Below are 16,767 nucleotides of genomic sequence, written 5' to 3' on the forward strand. Positions count from 1 at the left end.
GGGGGGGGCGTGTCTTTTTGAGGGGGCGTGGCTTACCGGGGCGGGGCCAATGGCGCTGCGCGGCACGCGGAGCCGTAGGCGCGCTCCCGTCCCCATTCCCGTTCCAGATCTGTGCTTTTCATCTCGGTAATAAAGCCTAATAATTACTTTAATAAAGACTAACGATTACTCAAAAGCCGAATAATTTCCTTATTAAAAAAAAAAAAAAAAAGACCTGGGGAGAGACTGAGCCCATCAAAAAGAGGGCAAAGCGGTTTTCCCGTGAAAAAAAAAAGCCATATTCTTTTAAATATCGGCCCTGCCCCCACCCCATCGCCTGGAGGGAGCTGGGTCTGCTCAGAGAGGATTTGAGTCACCCCAAAGGCAGCGGTGGGGCGGCTTTCTCACGGTGCTGCAGAGCAGTGATGAGGGAGGAGGTGGCACCTCCAGAGTCTGCATCAGCAGAGCAGGGTGCTGCTGGGGGGGGGAATGAGGGGAGATGGGAGGAATGGGTGGGGTGGGGTGGGGTGGGGTGGGGTGGGGTGGGATGGGATGGGATGGGATGGGATGGGATGGGATGGGATGGGATGGGATGGATGGGGTGAGGTGGGGTGGGGTGGGGAGGGTGGGGTGGGATAGGATGGAATAGGATGGGATGGATGGGATGGGATGGCGTGGATGGGATGGAATGGAATGGGATAGGATGGGATGGAATGGAATGGGGTAGGATGGGATGGTTGGGATGGGATGGATGGAGTGGATGAAATGGGACGAGATGGATGAGGTGGATGGGAAGGGATGGGATGGGGATGGGACGGGGGCACCTCTGGGCTATACCACAGTGGTGGTGGGGATGAGTGTCCCTCTGTGACCACAAACCAGGGATCTGGATTCCCAGGCACCTGGGAGTGCATCAGCCTCACATTGAGACCTGCTGGGTTCCGGAGTGGGGGCAAATGGCACAGAGCTGGCAGCCACCCCGTAAGCCTGACAGGAGCCTTTGCAGGAGATGCAAAGAGCGTGATGCCACTGTCAGGAGGAGGAAGAGGAGGAGGAAGGCTGGGTTTCACATGGGAGCAGGCCTCAGGGCAGGGCGCGTTCCTGCAGCCAGCACAGATGTGGTGCCACTTTCCCAGGGTACCTGGTGGGGCTGGGCAGGGCCTGCGGCCACCTCTGCTGCCACTCGCAGTGCCCGGCTGTGGGTGTTGGTGATGAGCTCACCTCCTGAGACATGACTTAATTCCAGTGGTGCCAGCGTGCCAGGGGCTGCTAAGGGGCTGCCGTGGGCTCTGTGTGTGTGTGCACACATGTGCATGCTTATGTGTGTGTGTGTGTGTGCGTATGCATCCATGTGTGTGGTGCTGGGTCCTGTGCCCGTCGCACTGAGGGTGTCAGCAGGGTGAGGATCCCCAGCACCAGGGTCTCTCTGGGCATGAGCGTGCCCTGCAGGCAGGAACTTTTCTAATTAACAAACTGCAGGCCGTGGATAAAACCCTGTGACTGAGGGATTTGCTGACACGAGATGTGCTGCGCTGAGATAAAGCCCAGACATGTGGCTGTTGTTCTGCACAGACGTTGCACTGAGCAGACGTGTTTCCCCTGGCACTCCCACTCTGCCTGCCCCATCTCCTGTTCTTTGGGGGGGTTGGGGGGGGGGAGGGTCTCCTGCTCACAGCATTCCCCATCACTGGGGATGGATGTGGACCTTCTGGAAAGGGCAAGCAGCACAAACCAGCAGATCCTGGGCTGCTTTGCGCTCGGTTTCCTTCTCTGCTCCCACCTCCCCTATGACACGGGCAGGGCATTTTCTATAAGGACTTAGCCTCTGGGCCCCTGTCTTCTTACACAAAGTGGTTGCTGGAAGGCGATCCCTGCTCTCCTCACCCAGCTGTGTCAGTCTGGAGACCTGCAGGCAGCTGTTGGGCACAGCCCGGCTGTGCTCTCATAGAGCTCCCCAAGCCCCAGTGCCTTCCTGCACCCTTCCTGCCAAGGGAGAAGAACTGGTGCAGCTGGTCTCCCTGCTCCTCTCCACCCAGATGGTGTATAATTGCTTATTTTAATTAATATATTGGAGGCCACTCAAAGGAAAGCGGCGAGATTTGTTAACAACCACCGCAGGGATCGTCTGCCAGCCCCAACCCATTCGTGTCACGACGGATTTGAATCGGCCTCCTTTTGAATTCCCTCACAGACAGATCAGACGATTTGCATCCCCCCACCTCACCCTTTCTGGCCCGTCTGGGGCTGAGCTCTGCACCGCAGCCTCCAGCATCTCCTCCAACCACATTCAGTGCTGCACAGTCCCCGGGACCCCACCTGCTTCCAGGAGCTCCATGGGATGGGGGAAAGCTGCAGCCCTCGGGGGACTGCTTCTGAGCTCCACCTCAAATTTCCCTTTTTAAAAATACTTTTTGCCTCCCTCACCCCCACCCCCTTTTTTTTTGATTCCTTGCTTTTCTTTTCCTATGCTTAATTTAAACCATTGTTTTTCAAGGGAAATTTTAATGCGAAAAACATGTTTTTCTACTAACTGCGAGCCTGGGCTATGTAAGCAGTCAGTTTTCTTGTCTGAAGGGAGCTGTGGGGTGGATGGGGCTCTGTGGGAGGTGTGGGACCCGCAGTGGCTCTGCCCTCAGCTGCCTGCAATGCACGCACACCTCTCAGTTTGGGTTGGGAAGCGTTCACCCCAACCATCTCCCCTGCACCCCAGTCAGACCTGCACGGCTCCGTGACGTTTTATGGAGCTGTCGGCTCTTCCCTGCAGGCAATCTTTGCTCTTTCCACAGCGGCGGACGAAGCATTTCCACTGGGGAAACCACACGGGCAGCTGAGTCATGGCTTGTTTACACGGCGTGCCCGTGAAAGGTGCTCAGAGAAGCATCACCGTGCAGCTCCATGCATGGGGACCTGGGGACAGCGCTGGGGCCAGGCTGTGCAGGTTAAGGCATGGAGAGAGCAAAGCGTGCAAGCTGCGCATGTGCACAGGTGGCTTCGTGCACGTGTGCTGGGGTGGCTTTGTGCATGCGTGCAGCTGAGTGTTCGCCTGCCCTGTTTCACCACAGAGGCATCCCCTGCATGCAGCAGGAGGTGAAGCCCTTTGTACCCATGGGGCCGTGCAGGGCTGCGTCAAGAGCATCCCCTGGCCCCAGCAGGTGACCTGAGCTCATGCAGGCAGCCAGGGCTGCTGAACGGCTGTGCCACCCCACGTTGCCCCGGCCTCCTGCCCGCTGCACCTCCCGGGGCTCAGACAGACATGCGGGCAACTAGATTGTTTTGTAAGGAACTAATTAAGGCAGCTATAAATCTGCGTGTGCATAGACAGGGGAGATGAAAACCAGAGCCAACTGCAAGCCATAGACAAGAGACATCTGTTCTTTCACTCAGAGGGAAACGCACTCCGTCGCACACAGCCCCTTCTCCTTGGCTGCGTGGGGCCCCGGGACGCCCCAACTGCCTCCCCTCTGCCTGCTCCCCCCACGCTCCCTCTTCCACCTCCCACAGAATCACAGAATAGCTGGTGCTGGAAGAGGCCCTCAAGCCAATTCAGTTCCAACCCTGCTTCTTTTCTTCCCCTGCTGGAAGGAAAGAGGCATCAGGACAAAGCCGTGAAGAGCACCGAGGCACCAACGGTGGGTGCAGAACTGTGGGTGCTGCCCTGCACGATGCTCCCAGCAGCTCTGCTGTGCTTTGGTGCAACGCTGGGCACAATGAGAAAGCAGAATGGGTCCCTCTCTTGGCATTCCCAGCCAGGGCAGAGCTCCTGGGGTTACAAAGCTGGAGCAGACAGCTCACATCCAACTGCAGCCAGAGAGTGTGCCGAGCGCATCGCTGCCAGCGCGCACTGTGGGGTGCAGGCAGCAGCATAGATTGAGGTTTTAATTAAGCATTTGACACAGTGCCTTGTGAATTCTTACCCGAATAATTAAATCAAATTGCCTGTGATAGGAGTGCTTTTATGACACACCAAAGACCAGCGTGAGGCGGTGGCAAAGAGCAGCAAGGCGGGCTGGGGGCTGTGAGACGAGGCTGGGTGGTGAGGTGGTTGGCAGCAGTGTGGGAGCAGCACGCAGGGCTCTGTGCAGCACAGCAAGGATGCTGCAGCAGGGAGCAGAGCTGGGAGCAGCAGGTCAGGCTGGCGGAAGGGCAGGAGGATCTGCATGTGATGAGAACACGAGCGGTGATCTGATCTGCAGGGGCAGGTCTTGGGAAGTCAGGCACCCCGCGCCCCTCCCCGCACGCAGGCTCCCACCCTTCCCTCTCATTTTGCAGAAGTGGAAGTGTCCCAGTAACATGAAACGATTACTGAGGTGAGGAGCATCCAGCTCAGCACTTCTTGGCATTTGTTCACGGCTTTTCATCTTCAAAGCTCCTTGTAGCCATTAGCTAACTGCTAATGCAACCTTCCTGTGAGATAGTGCAGGATCAAGCAGAGGAACATTATCTTGCCGCAGCAGATGGGGAAACTGAGGCTTGGAGAGGTGACGTTGCTGCCCCGGGCATAGGGCGAAGCTGCGTGTCAGAGCTGAGGGTGGAGTGTGTCCAACCAGGGATCGAAGCACAGAGCATTCAGCCCTGTGCTCTCTCCCCAGCGCCGGTGATGCAGCTGTGAGCAATACATAACTCCCTGGTTTGCCTGGCTATGCAGACACGGCAGAGAAAATCCAACCCCCTGGGGCAGCACCCAGCAGCTCACCTGGCTTTGCAAAGAGGGAAACTGAGGCTGGGGTCAAGCCTTGCCCTGGCCTTGCTGCAATCCAGTGCTCAGCAGGCAGGCAGCCAGCCCCAGCACCCCAACAACACTGTCCTTGGGGTACACAGGGGGCGGTGCTGCTTGCACAAGTGCTGCTGCAGCAGGGAGGGTAGTGGGCTGCTGGGGCCTCCTGCTATGCTTCATGGGGGAATCAGCATCTGGAACTCCGCTGGACTTGTCCAAAACCTCCCAGCTACACCCACAGGGTCAATATGAAACCTCTGTGCCCTGACCCTGGGTTCTGGGAGAAACACTTCTCAACTGACTGTCTGCTTGTAAATTGCAGCTCTAATCGGTTTAGCAGAGTTTAATTAGCCTGAACTGATGAGAGAGGCGAGATTCCCTCCTTAAAGGATCCCGGCAGTTCAAGGGAACAGAGCCATAGCTGCCTCTTGAACCTCAGCCTGAAATCTCGCTGCAGACCAAAGCGTAACGGGAACCTCCTGACCCAGCACAATACCAGCACCCAGACAGAAAAGGTCAGATGCGAGGCTGCCATTCACTGCGGCTGCAAAGAGCTCCTTTGTCCCAGCTCTGCCCGCCGCCCCCGAGCCCCACGTGTGGGCCGATAGCTTTGGCTCCCAATCTGCAAGGAGCTGAGTTCCAGGAGAGCAGCAGGGCCCTAAACCTGCCCCAGTGCTGCAGCAGGGCAGCTTTCTCCCATGGTTCCCAGCCTTCCTTTCTCTCCCTTTGCCATACCAGTGCTGACCTGCTGGCTCACAACTGCCACCTGCCCCATTGGTGGGTGCAGCAAGGGATGCAGTGGGACCCCCCCAGCTTGCAGCAGACTGCTCAGGTGGGTTCTGCTCCCAGTGCTGCTTGAGAACCAGCCCTGGCCCCCTCCCCAAGACCACCTCCTCACAACCAGCAGTGCTTCCTGGACAGCAGAGCACGGGGTAATCCTGAGCCCTCGGCACACTGCTGCCCTTCGTCACTCAGTGAAGGAGGAAGGGGCCTGCATTGCTCCCCTCCTGGCCTCCAGCTCCTTCTGTCCACAGCCAGAATGCAGAGCCCAGCTGTGCTGCTCCATCCAGATGTGGCGGCTTGGAGAGAGGTACGACCCCATCCCTGCCAGACACTCCGGTTGTGCAATGCTGCTCTCAGCCAGGGAAAATCCCTTCTTGGCCTCTGTGAAGCTTCTCTGACATCCATGAGCATGTGAGCAAGTGCATCACTGCCCGCTCTTATCGAATCCAGCTCAGGGATTTGGCTCCCCGGCCCTCTGTCCTTACATGGGCAATTGCTTGCAGCGGATGGCACATGCTGGGAACACACAGATGGGATCGAGGCAGGGACAGCTGCTCAGCCTGAGGCCGCACCATGCTGCAAACCTGTGCTCCCTGGGCTCCCAGGCCCCTCCATCCTCCTCTGGGACAGCAGGCACCTTGCCGTGCCCCACAGCACAAGCTCTGCTCACAGGCAACGTGGCACTTCAGGCCCCAAGGGCTTCTTCAGCGATGCTCTATAGCTTATACCAAAGCCAAACCCAATTCTGCACTCCCTAGTGGTGCAGAGGGAGAAGAGAGAGGAGACTGACCTCAGTGGAGAGCTGGCAGCTCCCCATTCCCACTCCCTGGCAGGGAGGGACAAGGCAGTGGCAGCAGACACAATCGCCCTGCCTGTGGTCCTGCTGGCATCACACCCCTCTCTGGCCATGTGGCCACTGCTGTTCTGTGTCTTGCTGGACCCAAACTGCATCCAGCCAGATCCTGCACCAGAGTGATCTTCTCATGCTGTGCTGGCATCAGCTCGGAGCGAGGCGGTCGCTGCCGGAGCAGAGGGGTGGTGCGAGCTCCCCAGGGCCATCCGTATGGGGCCCCTTCTTCTGAAAGAGCCAGACCAGATCTGTTGAAAACATGACCTCAGCTGAGGCCAGTGCAAAGGGTAACGTGTTCCCCTCAGCTGCACAGCGTGGAGGGACAGGGAGGTTCATGGGCTGGAAAAGGCCCCTGGAGCAGCAACGAGGAGGAGTGAGGCAGGAGGGACCCCGTGCTCTGGCTCTCTGCTCTGGGCTGATGGTTGAGGACTCTGGTTGTACCCCAACATGTTGTTGGCATGATGGCACCAGGCAGGAGACCACAGGATGTTGGTAAGGACCCCCGCCCTCAGTGACAGTGTGTGTCATGGGGGGTACAACCCCCCCAGACCTTCTCCTTTGCTCCCACACTGTGCAGGGCTTGCTCTGACAAGGGCTGCTGCTGCCAGAGGAAGTGGGACCTGACAGTGCCTCAGTTTCCCTATTGGCACAGCGTGGGTGATGCCGGACTGCGGAGCTGCACAGTTGCTCGGGAAGCAAAGCTGAAAGGAGCCACGTAGCACAGACCCAGCAGGGTTCTGAGGGTCCAGATGGGATCGGGGGGCTCACTCTGGCTGCAGGGGTACAGGGTCAGGCAGGTGGGCACCCTCCCCTCCCCCAGCAGCAATCAATTCATCGGGGTCTCCCCATGCAAAACTCTCTCCTCCTCCTCCTTGTATGCTCCTCAGCTTGGGGGTACCCCAAAAGCTGGCTGTGCCACTGCTCCCTCTGTATCGCCAGCCAGGGCGGTCCAGCCGTGGACATACGGACACACGGACACACGGACACAGGGACACACGGACACAGGTACACACGGACCCGTTCCCCCCACGCCATCACCCCTCACCCCGTACTCCCCGCTCCCCCCCTTTCCCCGCTCCCTCCCCGCCGCCCCGTTCCCCCCCCGTCCCGCCCGCCGCCCCGCCCGGTGATTCACGCCGCCCCGTCGCTTTATAACGCCGCCGGCCCCCGCCGCCGCCTCACAGCCAACAGGTCCCGGAGCGTCCCGGTCGCGTCCCGTCCCGCCGCCGCCCGGCTCGGCCCGGCCCGGCCATGCCGCTCCGGCTGGCTCTTTGCCTGCTCGTCCTCTGCAGCCTCGCCGGCGGCGACGCCGCTCACGGTAAGGGAGCTCGGGGCGGGGGGGAACGGGGCAGCCGCGCCCGACGGGAGCTGACGAGCCGCGCCCCGTCCCGTCCCGTCCTGCCGGCAGGTGCCTGGGGCGGGGGCAGGGGCGGCCCCGAGTCCCGGCGCCGTTACCGGCTTGTCCTCCGCTTTGCTCCGATCCGTCCCGACCCCGCCGGTGCTGGCTGAGGGCTGGTGCTGATCTCGGACCGGGAACGGGGCTCTGCTGTCGGTTCGGATCCTCTCCGTCCTGTTCGTCTCTTGTCAGCGTCGGTTGTGGGGCACAACAGCGGGCAGCGAGTGCCCGGCTGGGCAGCGCGACCCCGCTGACACAGCTGTACCGAGGCGGTGCCGTGCATCGACCCGCTGTCCTGGTTCCAGCACCGGGGCTGGAGGTGAATGCAGCCGCTGGAGCTGCCCGTCCTGCAGAGGGTCCCGCAGAGGATCTCACTGCTCGTGGTGCATCGAGCTGTGCAAACCACTCCGCTAAGTTGAGACGGACTGGGAGCCACGGCCAGTTCGTGGGTTGGGTGTGGAGTTTCCAGCTCCAACCCCTCCCTGTTCAGATGACTGTGCTGGCAGCTTGTACGGGCACTCGTTGGCATCCAGGCAGCTTGGTGGCCGTAGCCATGTGGGGAAACCACAGAGTGCCTGGGTTAGTTGAGACCCCTGGGCTCCAGTCACCCTTCCCAGCCCTTCTCAGCCCTGCTGTGCTCAGCAGAGGCTGCTGCCTGCCAGCACTGCTTCTGCAGCACTGCTGGAGTTTCCATCTTCCCCTCCGCACGATCACGTTTGTCTCCATCACACGCTGCCAGCATGGGCAGGGAGCAGCACTCCCTGGACAGCACTGCGTTGAGGTGCCCCAGAGGACAAGAGGGGCTCTTATGAGATGCCCAGGGGTGCTGCAGCTCTCAGAATCACGGGCAGCATTGCTTCACACCGTGGGATTTCTTCTCCCTGCTTCACAAGGTCCCATTCAAACACTGAGAAGCCCCAGGTGTGAGCGCTGTGTGCTACCTCTGGCTTGAGCCCATGTCCTGCAGACTGCTGCAGGTAAGAGCATGGAAAGTGATACAGCCAACGTGCCAGGGAAACCCAGAGGATGGGGTGCCTGGAGAGCCCCCACACATCCTGGGGCACATCCACTTCCCTGTTGTCTGCTGCTTTGAGTATGTGGGTACGTGCATGGGGATGGAGCAGAAGCTGGGAGCTGCAGGGTCTGGGGAAGGTGCTCCTGTGTCAGTGGGACTCAGCCCTGTGGAAGTGTGAAAGCAGCTCCTGCTTGCACGTGTCACAGCTGTCCTCTTGCTCAGCTTCCCTGCGGTTCCCTGTGAGCACTGGAGTGCCAGGTCCTGAGCCATCCCCTGCTGCATAGCTGCGTGCTGCCAGATGTGTTCACAGCACAGCCCGGAGCCCTCCTGCCCATTGCTGCTGGGGCACCATGAGGCTGCCATGCAATGAGGGAATATTGGAACCACAGTGCTGGGGTGAAGGCAGGAGGTTCCAGTGCATGGCATCCAAGGGAGGCTTCACATTGTCATATTTTGTTGGTTTTACTTAAAAGCATGCGAGCAGCCAGCTCACTTTCTGTTGGCGATGATTCTGCAAATGAAGTAGCCAAAGATCCCTGCTGGGATGTTATCAGACTTACATACCATCTCCTGGGCTCTGGAGGCACCAGGAGGCTGCTGGGTTTCACTGGGGACCATGGGACCAGGCAGGGTCTGGCTTTGCTACCATGCTCCCACTTTCCTGGCACAGGAAAGTGATGGGAATTTCCTGGGCTGTTTCAATGCAGCTCCTGGCTCCGTGCCGGCTCTTCCCTGGAGGTCTCTCCCTGTGGGCGTCAGGCACCTATGAGCCATGGAAAAACCAAGGAGAGTTTTGGGAAGCTCTAGGCTTGCAGCGTGCACGTGGGCAGGTGCTGTTGGCATGAGCACACCCAGCTCCTACCTGCTGCTGGCAGTGGGAGCAGACCCGGTAGTAGAGTGAGCTTGACCTGGGGCAGCATTCTACTCTGCCTCCTGCTCAGGCCATGCCTGGCCTCCGGGCTTCCCCTACAGCAGCACCATTTGCAGTGCTCAGGCTGCTTCTTTCACAGTCCAGAAGGAGCAAAAAAAAAAAAGCCAGCAAACTTTATGCAGGGTCCCCACACCAGTGCTGGAATGCAAAGGCTGTCAGTGCGGGTGCCCGTAGCAGCAAACACAGCTCTGTGTGCCAGCACCCCACATCCAGCAGTGTTGGCATTGCTGCAGCCCCAGGTGTTGCAGGTGTGTGGGTAATGTAGGGGGAATTGGGATGGCAGGATATCATGGAAGAAAAAGGGGCTTCAAAGAACCATTGGAGAAATTCCCAGAGGGTGCAGGGCCACGCTGACATCGTGCTGCGCTCCATGGTGCCCAGATGTGAGCTGTTGGATGCCCACAGCTCAGGGCCAGTGGGGTTTGCTCCATCCATGCCCACCCTGATGGGCTCAGGTCCTTGCAGGGAGCTGCTGCCAGCACACCAGCATTCCCTTGTGGAATTCCAAAGTGAAATAGGGCTGGGGGAGGTGGTGTGGGGGGTGCTGATGCCCCGTGGATGAGCCTTTGCTTTGGAGGAGAGCAGCTCCAGCCCCGTGCTGGTGTCTGGCAGTGGGATCCAACCCTTCCCCCACCCCTGAGCACATCTTTAGCCGTTTAACAGACCTCAAACGCAGCTAATGAGAACATAAACCCAAATAAGCGTCAGAAGAGGCTGCTTCGCAGAGGCGGAAATTGCAAAGGAATCACTCACAAAAAAAAAAAAAAAAAAAAAAAAATAGTATAAATGATTTGCTCATGAGGTTAAGGAACAAACAGGCTTTTGACTCAGTGGGATCAGATGCCGCTGGGCTGGCCGTGTCCCAAGGGCTGTGTCAAGTGCCCTGCTCACAAAGGCAGAGTGTGTGGGGCTGCGTGCTGCAGGGATGGTCCCTCCGTGGGGCTCATGGTGCTGGGCAGGGGGTCCTGAAAAGCTCTGAGGAGATGTTGTCTGCCTGCTGCCAGGCATCACACAGTGTGCTAAGCCCCGTCCTCTGCCCTCCTTGCAGGTGGGATCTGCTGGCTGCAGCAGGGGAAGGAGGCCAAGTGCACCATGATCCTGAAGACAGGCGTGACGTGGGAAGAGTGCTGCGCCAACGGCAACGTGGACGTGGCCTGGTCTAATTACACCTACCCAGGCAACAAGATCAGCCTGCTGGGCTTCCTGGGGCTGGTGACCTGCCATCCATGCAAAGGTGAGTGTGGGGCTGCGGGATGGGGACGGTGGCGGGGCCGAGCTCTGTGCTGGGGGTGGCACTGAACCCACAGCTGCAGGCAGTGCAGCAGTTCCCGGTGCCTCTCTGCATCCCCAAATGTGTTCCATGGGGCATGGCTTGTGGGGCAGCCCCTGCCCCCAGGTAGCTCTGCTGTAACAGAGCGAGGTTGCGTGCCGTGCTTGTGGCCATGAGGTGCAGGGCTGAGCTCAGCCAACAGATCACTGGGGCTGCCGGACCACGCTGCCCTCTCCAGCTCTGATCAGAGGGAAACTTCTTTTATTTATATACAGATCTATATATTTTTTTTTCACGGGAAGATGCATTTCTTCCCCTTTGCTCCCCCTTCCTCCTCCCTCCCATATGTGTGAGATGGCTTTATATAACAGACAGTTCCAAAAATGGAAACCCTCCAGCTGTGAGTTCCAGGCCTTCCAGATGTTTTGGCACATGCCACAGGCACGGATCCCCTCGCAGCACTTGCGTGGTCGTGTGAGAACCCACTGAGGACCTGCTGACCACAGGAATCAGGAGCAGGTCTTTGGAAGGTCACTGAGTTATTTGCTTAAAGAGGGGTGGGGAGAAAAGCTCTTAAGAAAACAACTCCTTCCAGTGCCTCCGAGGTCCCACTGCAGCCCCAGTGCTTGAGGTTGGATTCTGTGCCCTGTGAGACACATAGCAGGTGCTCAGCAGGGATGGGGGCATGCAGAGCAGCCCACAGAGGGGCACTGTGGCTGCCCAGGCTCTGCGAGTTGGACCTCAGCACAAAGTGGCCATGAGGAAAATGGGAAAGCTGTGCTGGTTGGTCTGGAGCTGGGTGGGCTCCCCAGGCTGAGGGTTGGGTGCTGGGGGGGTCCCTCCAGGAGAATCGCAGCTGGGTGCTGGGGGCTGCTCTGTGGCTTTGCTGGGAAGTGAAATTCCTGGCTCTCCAACCCCCCTGGTGCCAGGGCTGGGGTCATCAAGGATGGATGCTCCTGCGGTGGGACAGATGGACCCCACTGCAGTGTGCATCAGCCGTGCTGTGCCCCCCCTCAGCGCCATTCAGGGCAGGTCCCAGCTATGGAAATCAGAGAGCAAAGCAGGAAACTGCCTGTCTCCCACCGGGGAATTTCTCCTGGGAACGTGGGCCAAGAAGACAGGGGATTTCCCCTTCCCCCTCCTCCCCTCGCTGTCTCCCGAAGTGACCCGGTTGCTGCAGGGAAATCCCCCTTCTTTATCTCCCTGCTGACATCTTCCCAGCACACACCCTGTCTGCAGGAATCCCTCCTGCTCTGGGGTGAAGCTCGGGCTGGGGAGGGCTTCCTTCCCTCCTACTGGGTGTGATGGAGCTGGGTCCTGGTCCCTTAACTTCAGGTGGCATCTGCGGCCATTTGGAGGCAGAGATGAGGGGCTCCCAGCCCTGTGTCCCCCCCCCCCCCCCTCCCTGCAGGCTGTCTTCTCCCTGTCCTTTGCCCTCAGGGATGCAGTGGCTGCAGAGTCCCTTTGAGCCCAGTGCTGTCCCTGCAGGGAGGCACCCAGGGGACAATGCTTCCATCTGTCTCTCTGGGAAGCGGATGGGATGGGGGGGGATCTGCCTCTCTCTGCTGTGACCTGCTCTTGTGTTCAAGTCACGGAGGCCTGGAGCAAAACAGGGCTGGGTATTGTCTGATTAAAGCGGAGCTCTTGATTGCCCAGACAACTCGCAAAGCCCAGTTCCTTCTGGAGGATCTGGGGCCTTACAGAGATAGATTTTTTCCATTGCATAAGAAAAAGAAATGTTTCCTTCCAAAAAAATAAATCCGTAGAAATGAATTAGCTGGTGCTGATCTGAGGGCCAGCTCTCTGGCTGGGTTAAGTGTTGGATGATGGCTCTGCGCTGCAGCCAACGACCTGCTCCTCCACAGTGCTGAGCAGATCCAGATGCTGCTGCGAGCAGCGCTTCGTGCTGCTGGGGCCCAGGGGCAGCTCCAGGTAACGCTCCATGGGTGCCGCTGTGAGTCACGTTCTTGTGCTCCCTTCTGTCCCCAGAGAGCTGTGAGGGGGTGGTGTGCGGCCCCGACAAGGTGTGCAAGATGAAGCACGGCAGGCCCCAGTGTGCCTGCGCCCCCGATTGCTCCAGCCTGCCCCGCAAGCTGCAGGTCTGCGGCTCTGATGGCTACACCTACCGTGATGAGTGCGACCTGCTGACGGCCAAGTGCAGAGACCACCCCGACCTGGAAGTGATGTACCAGGGCAAATGCAAAAGTAGGTTCTGCCGCGTCCCTGCTTTGCTCCCATCCCCTGCCCCGTGGCTCTCGCTGCTTCCAAGCCGCGTCCAGGAGGGAAAAAGGGATGAACAGCGATGAGCTCCCCAAATTACACAGCTTGGCAGCGATGATGAGAAGCTGCGCTGCTCTGTCATGTTGTGCCAGCACGTCAGGTCACCGTCCCCACCTCTCCTGCCCTGCGCAGCCAGATCTCTCTGTTAGCCTAGCCATCGGGGAGCTGGTCCTGCCCTGTGCAGACAGAGCTGCCTTTGCAGCTTGCTCCTCTCCCACGGGAACAGATCTGCAGGCTGGGTTTGCTCTGCACAGGGGCCAAGCGCAGCCCCCACCTGCATCTCCCTGCCTGGGGTTAACTCATGGCTGAGCTCTCTGGCCCTGTGTCGCCTTCACTGCAGGGTGGAGCAGCAGAGCTGGCACTGTGGCAGCTCAAACCGGGCGGCCAAGGGGCTGCCTGGGATGCTGGAGCAGCTCATCGATACGATGGGGGATTCAGCTTCGCTGCAGCTGGGGAATAGCAGTCCGTAAAATGTCACTTCCAAACATCGAGCCCCTTTTTTGTTGTTTTGTTAAAGAGAGCAGTAATCCTCCTCTGCCCTGCCAAGAACTGTCAGAATTATTATGATTATTTTCGCCAGCCCTCCTCTCTGAAATGCTTTGCCTGTCAAGCTCTGGACTGCACAGTAAAATTTGGGGCAAGAAATGTGAGTTGCAAGCTGGGAGTTGCAGATGCCAAGTCTCCTTCCAATCCAGCAGGAAAATAGAGGGAGGAGAAGGGAAGGCTTCGAGCCGTGTTTACAGCATCCGGGGAGTACGGCGGGTCTGCTGTGCCCCAGGGCTGCTGGTGTGCAGAGCCCACAGGACGGGGTGCACGAGCTCCCTGCTCTCCTATGGGGCTCAGAGCCCTTCCCAGGTCCTGATCCGCCCCGCTCCTTCTTTAAAGGCCAGGTGCTGGTAGCTTGGGCACTGCAGTGAGGATGTCAGCTCTCTGTTGCATGCACGATTCCCGCTTCCTCCTTGCTTCCTGGGTGCAGTGACCGTGGGAGTGGGATGCTGAACTTCACAACTCGCTCTTCCTGACATGCTGAGCCTCAGACTCAACGTGCTTCCCTTTAGAATCCTGTTCCAGCGTGGTGTGTCCAGGCACCCACACTTGCGTGGTGGATCAAACGGGCAGCGCTCACTGTGTGATGTGTCGGACGGCTCCGTGTCCAGAACCCACCAGCCTGGACCACGCTCTCTGTGGCAACAACAACATCACCTACCCGTCGGCGTGCCACCTGCGCAGGGCCACGTGCCACCTGGGGCGCTCCATCGGCGTGCGGCACTACGGGAGCTGCTCAGGTGAGCGGGACCAGGAGCTCGGCCATCGGTGGGGCTTTGCACATCCGAAGCCTTTTTTTATATCCCCTCATTCCTTTTCTTCTTTTCTCCCCTCCCTTGCAGCCTCAGCCAGGTTCTCCCTGGAGACGGATAACGCGGAGGAGAACTACGTGTGAATCCTTCCCGCGCCGCGAGGCTGCGGCCGGCAGACAGGGGCATTATGTGTATACTGTACAAAGCATATACCTGATATTTATTAAGATTAAAAGGTCCTTATTTATATCTGTATGCTACGCAGATGCAGAGGGACGGCTCCTGGCCGTGCCTGCTCACATCCCCTGTGCTGCTCCGGGCATCAGGGGAGCGCCTGCACTGCCGCACCCCCCCATAACGTGTCCTTGGACGGCCGCCCCGGGCCTATTTATTTTTGGATTGAATTCTTGGTACTCTGCTGACGTTTCTGGCCAGGACCTCGGGGTCGAGTAGGAATCTGCTCTTTATCTTTCCCCGGAGGGGCTCAGCCCCAGCTGCCAGCAGCACGGAACGGAGCGCGGAGCCGCGCCACGTTTGAGATGGATAGATCTCTATTTTTCTATGTCGTTTATTCTCCTGCGGTTTATAGCAACTGATTGCATTTAGGTTCTCCCCAGCCCACCAAGACCCGGCTTCCAGCTCTTCTGGAGGCAATACTGGAGCCGCCCCGAGGTGCTCCAGTCCCCGCTCCCAGCACTGCTGCTGCTTGTCCTCCTTCACCCATCCGTGACCAAACCCACGTGGAAGGCAAAGGGCTGCAGGGCTGCTGGGACACCCAGCCCCGCATCCCCACTCCCTCTCAACGCCCTCTGTATTTATTTTAACTTCCTCTCTCTCTTGTTTTTGTGCGTGCGTTGTGATCTGTGTACATACCATCTCATCTCTGACACCTCGCCTTTATATAAATACCGTATATATAATATATATAAATACCCTATTTTCTATTTTTGTATGATTGTGTTCTGATTGCTGAGGCAGGCGTTATAGGAACGTATACATTTCCTATTCCGTATCATTTAGGAGCATTTTACGACTGATTACGATTAAAAAAGAATAAAAGCTGCTGTGGTTCTGCTTTTGTTGCGCTGCTCCGTGGCCCTGCAGGCTGCTGCAGCCCCGCATTGGAGGAGCGCTTTCCCCTCTGTTACCTGCAATGGAAGCTGGCTGGAGGGATCTGCAATAAATTGGGTCTGTAACCTCAATTGGAGCAGCCTCAGCCTGGTAGGGTAGCAGGTGAAGCCTCAGCTCAGCTCCTGCTCTGTGGCTGCACCCGCCCGGGCCACCACCACATCTGTTTCAGCTTTGTGTCGTGGTTTTTCCACCCCAGCCAAGTCTGTGAGCAGCAGCAGCGAGAAAGGAAAGGGGAGAGAGAAGCAAAAAAAAGAGCAATGCAAATCAAATGTGTTCCTAATATCAGTGTGCGCCGTAAGGGTTTGGTATTTCACAAAACAATTCCTGCCATTAATTGAGTCCTGATGTGCAAAGCGGAGGCGCGGGAGCTGGGCTGCAGCCTGCAGCGTGCCTTTGGTGGCTCCCAGGGCAGTGCTGCTGTGTCCCCAGCTGTGTCCTTGTATGTGGGGATGAGGGACAGCACGGCTGCGCCATGCCCCTGCTTGTGGGATGGGTGTTGGGGAGCAGCCGTGGTGCTCAATGGGGCTCTGCAGCGCTCGGTGCCGTGCAGCCCAGGCCTGCAGCAGCTGGAGTGGCTGCGTCTCACAGCTCCAAGGTACTGACCTCATGGCTCTGGTGCTGACCCACGCCATGCAGCAGGCATGGGCTGCAGCAATGACATCAGCAATACCAGTGAGCAAGAGATTTCAGCTTCCAGAACGGCTCTGTGAGTCAGTCGTCTCCTTCCCCCAATGTTTGGGTGGTCTGGGGTGAGCTGGGACAAACGCAGCAGCATCGTGCACACCCTGGGGCTGGCAGCCCTGCTCTGGCAGCATCCTCCCAGGGGACCCACAGGGATCTGAGGTTCCCCTGTGTCTGGCAGCCTGGCAACATCCATCTTCTGCTGAGCATCCCCAAGGCCTCTGCTGGGCTTCCTGCTGCAGAGACCATGAGGGCTGCAGGCTGATCTTGGAGTGCTGGCCACGCTCTGCTATTTGTGCCCTCCACCGCTGTCTGAGGGATGCCCTGTGCCGGAGTGCCAGCAATTGGCAGATAAAACAAACAGCTGGGAGCAGGGAACGGCTGAACTGTCCCCCAGGGGTGGCTGCAGAGCTGGGAGAGAGCCCTGTGCTGCGTGTTG

General features: G+C 58.6%; 2 protein-coding genes across 2 annotated transcripts in view; both read left to right on the forward strand.

The window, feature by feature from the left end:
- FGF22 (fibroblast growth factor 22) overlaps positions 1-2,810 on the forward strand; it is a gene marked incomplete at both ends in the record, with an annotated part of 6,205 nt that extends 3,395 nt beyond the window's left edge. Inside the window, one exon of the mRNA XM_079546762.1 lies at positions 2,744-2,810. Coding sequence (XP_079402888.1) covers positions 2,744-2,810 — 67 coding nt within the window. The remainder of the gene's footprint in view (positions 1-2,743) is intronic.
- A 4,767-nt stretch (positions 2,811-7,577) lies between these two features.
- FSTL3 (follistatin like 3) lies at positions 7,578-14,659 on the forward strand (the record flags this gene model as incomplete). Its single annotated transcript, XM_079546588.1, has 5 exons — positions 7,578-7,644; positions 10,717-10,902; positions 12,928-13,143; positions 14,277-14,504; positions 14,607-14,659. The coding sequence occupies 5 exons, from the start codon at positions 7,578-7,580 to the stop codon at positions 14,657-14,659; spliced, it is 750 nt and encodes a 249-aa protein (XP_079402714.1).
- Between the last annotated feature and the right edge of the window lie 2,108 nt (positions 14,660-16,767).

Source organism: Tetrao urogallus (genome assembly GCF_951394365.1).
Source record: "Tetrao urogallus genome assembly, chromosome: 25".
Lineage (NCBI taxonomy): Eukaryota > Metazoa > Chordata > Aves > Galliformes > Phasianidae > Tetrao > Tetrao urogallus.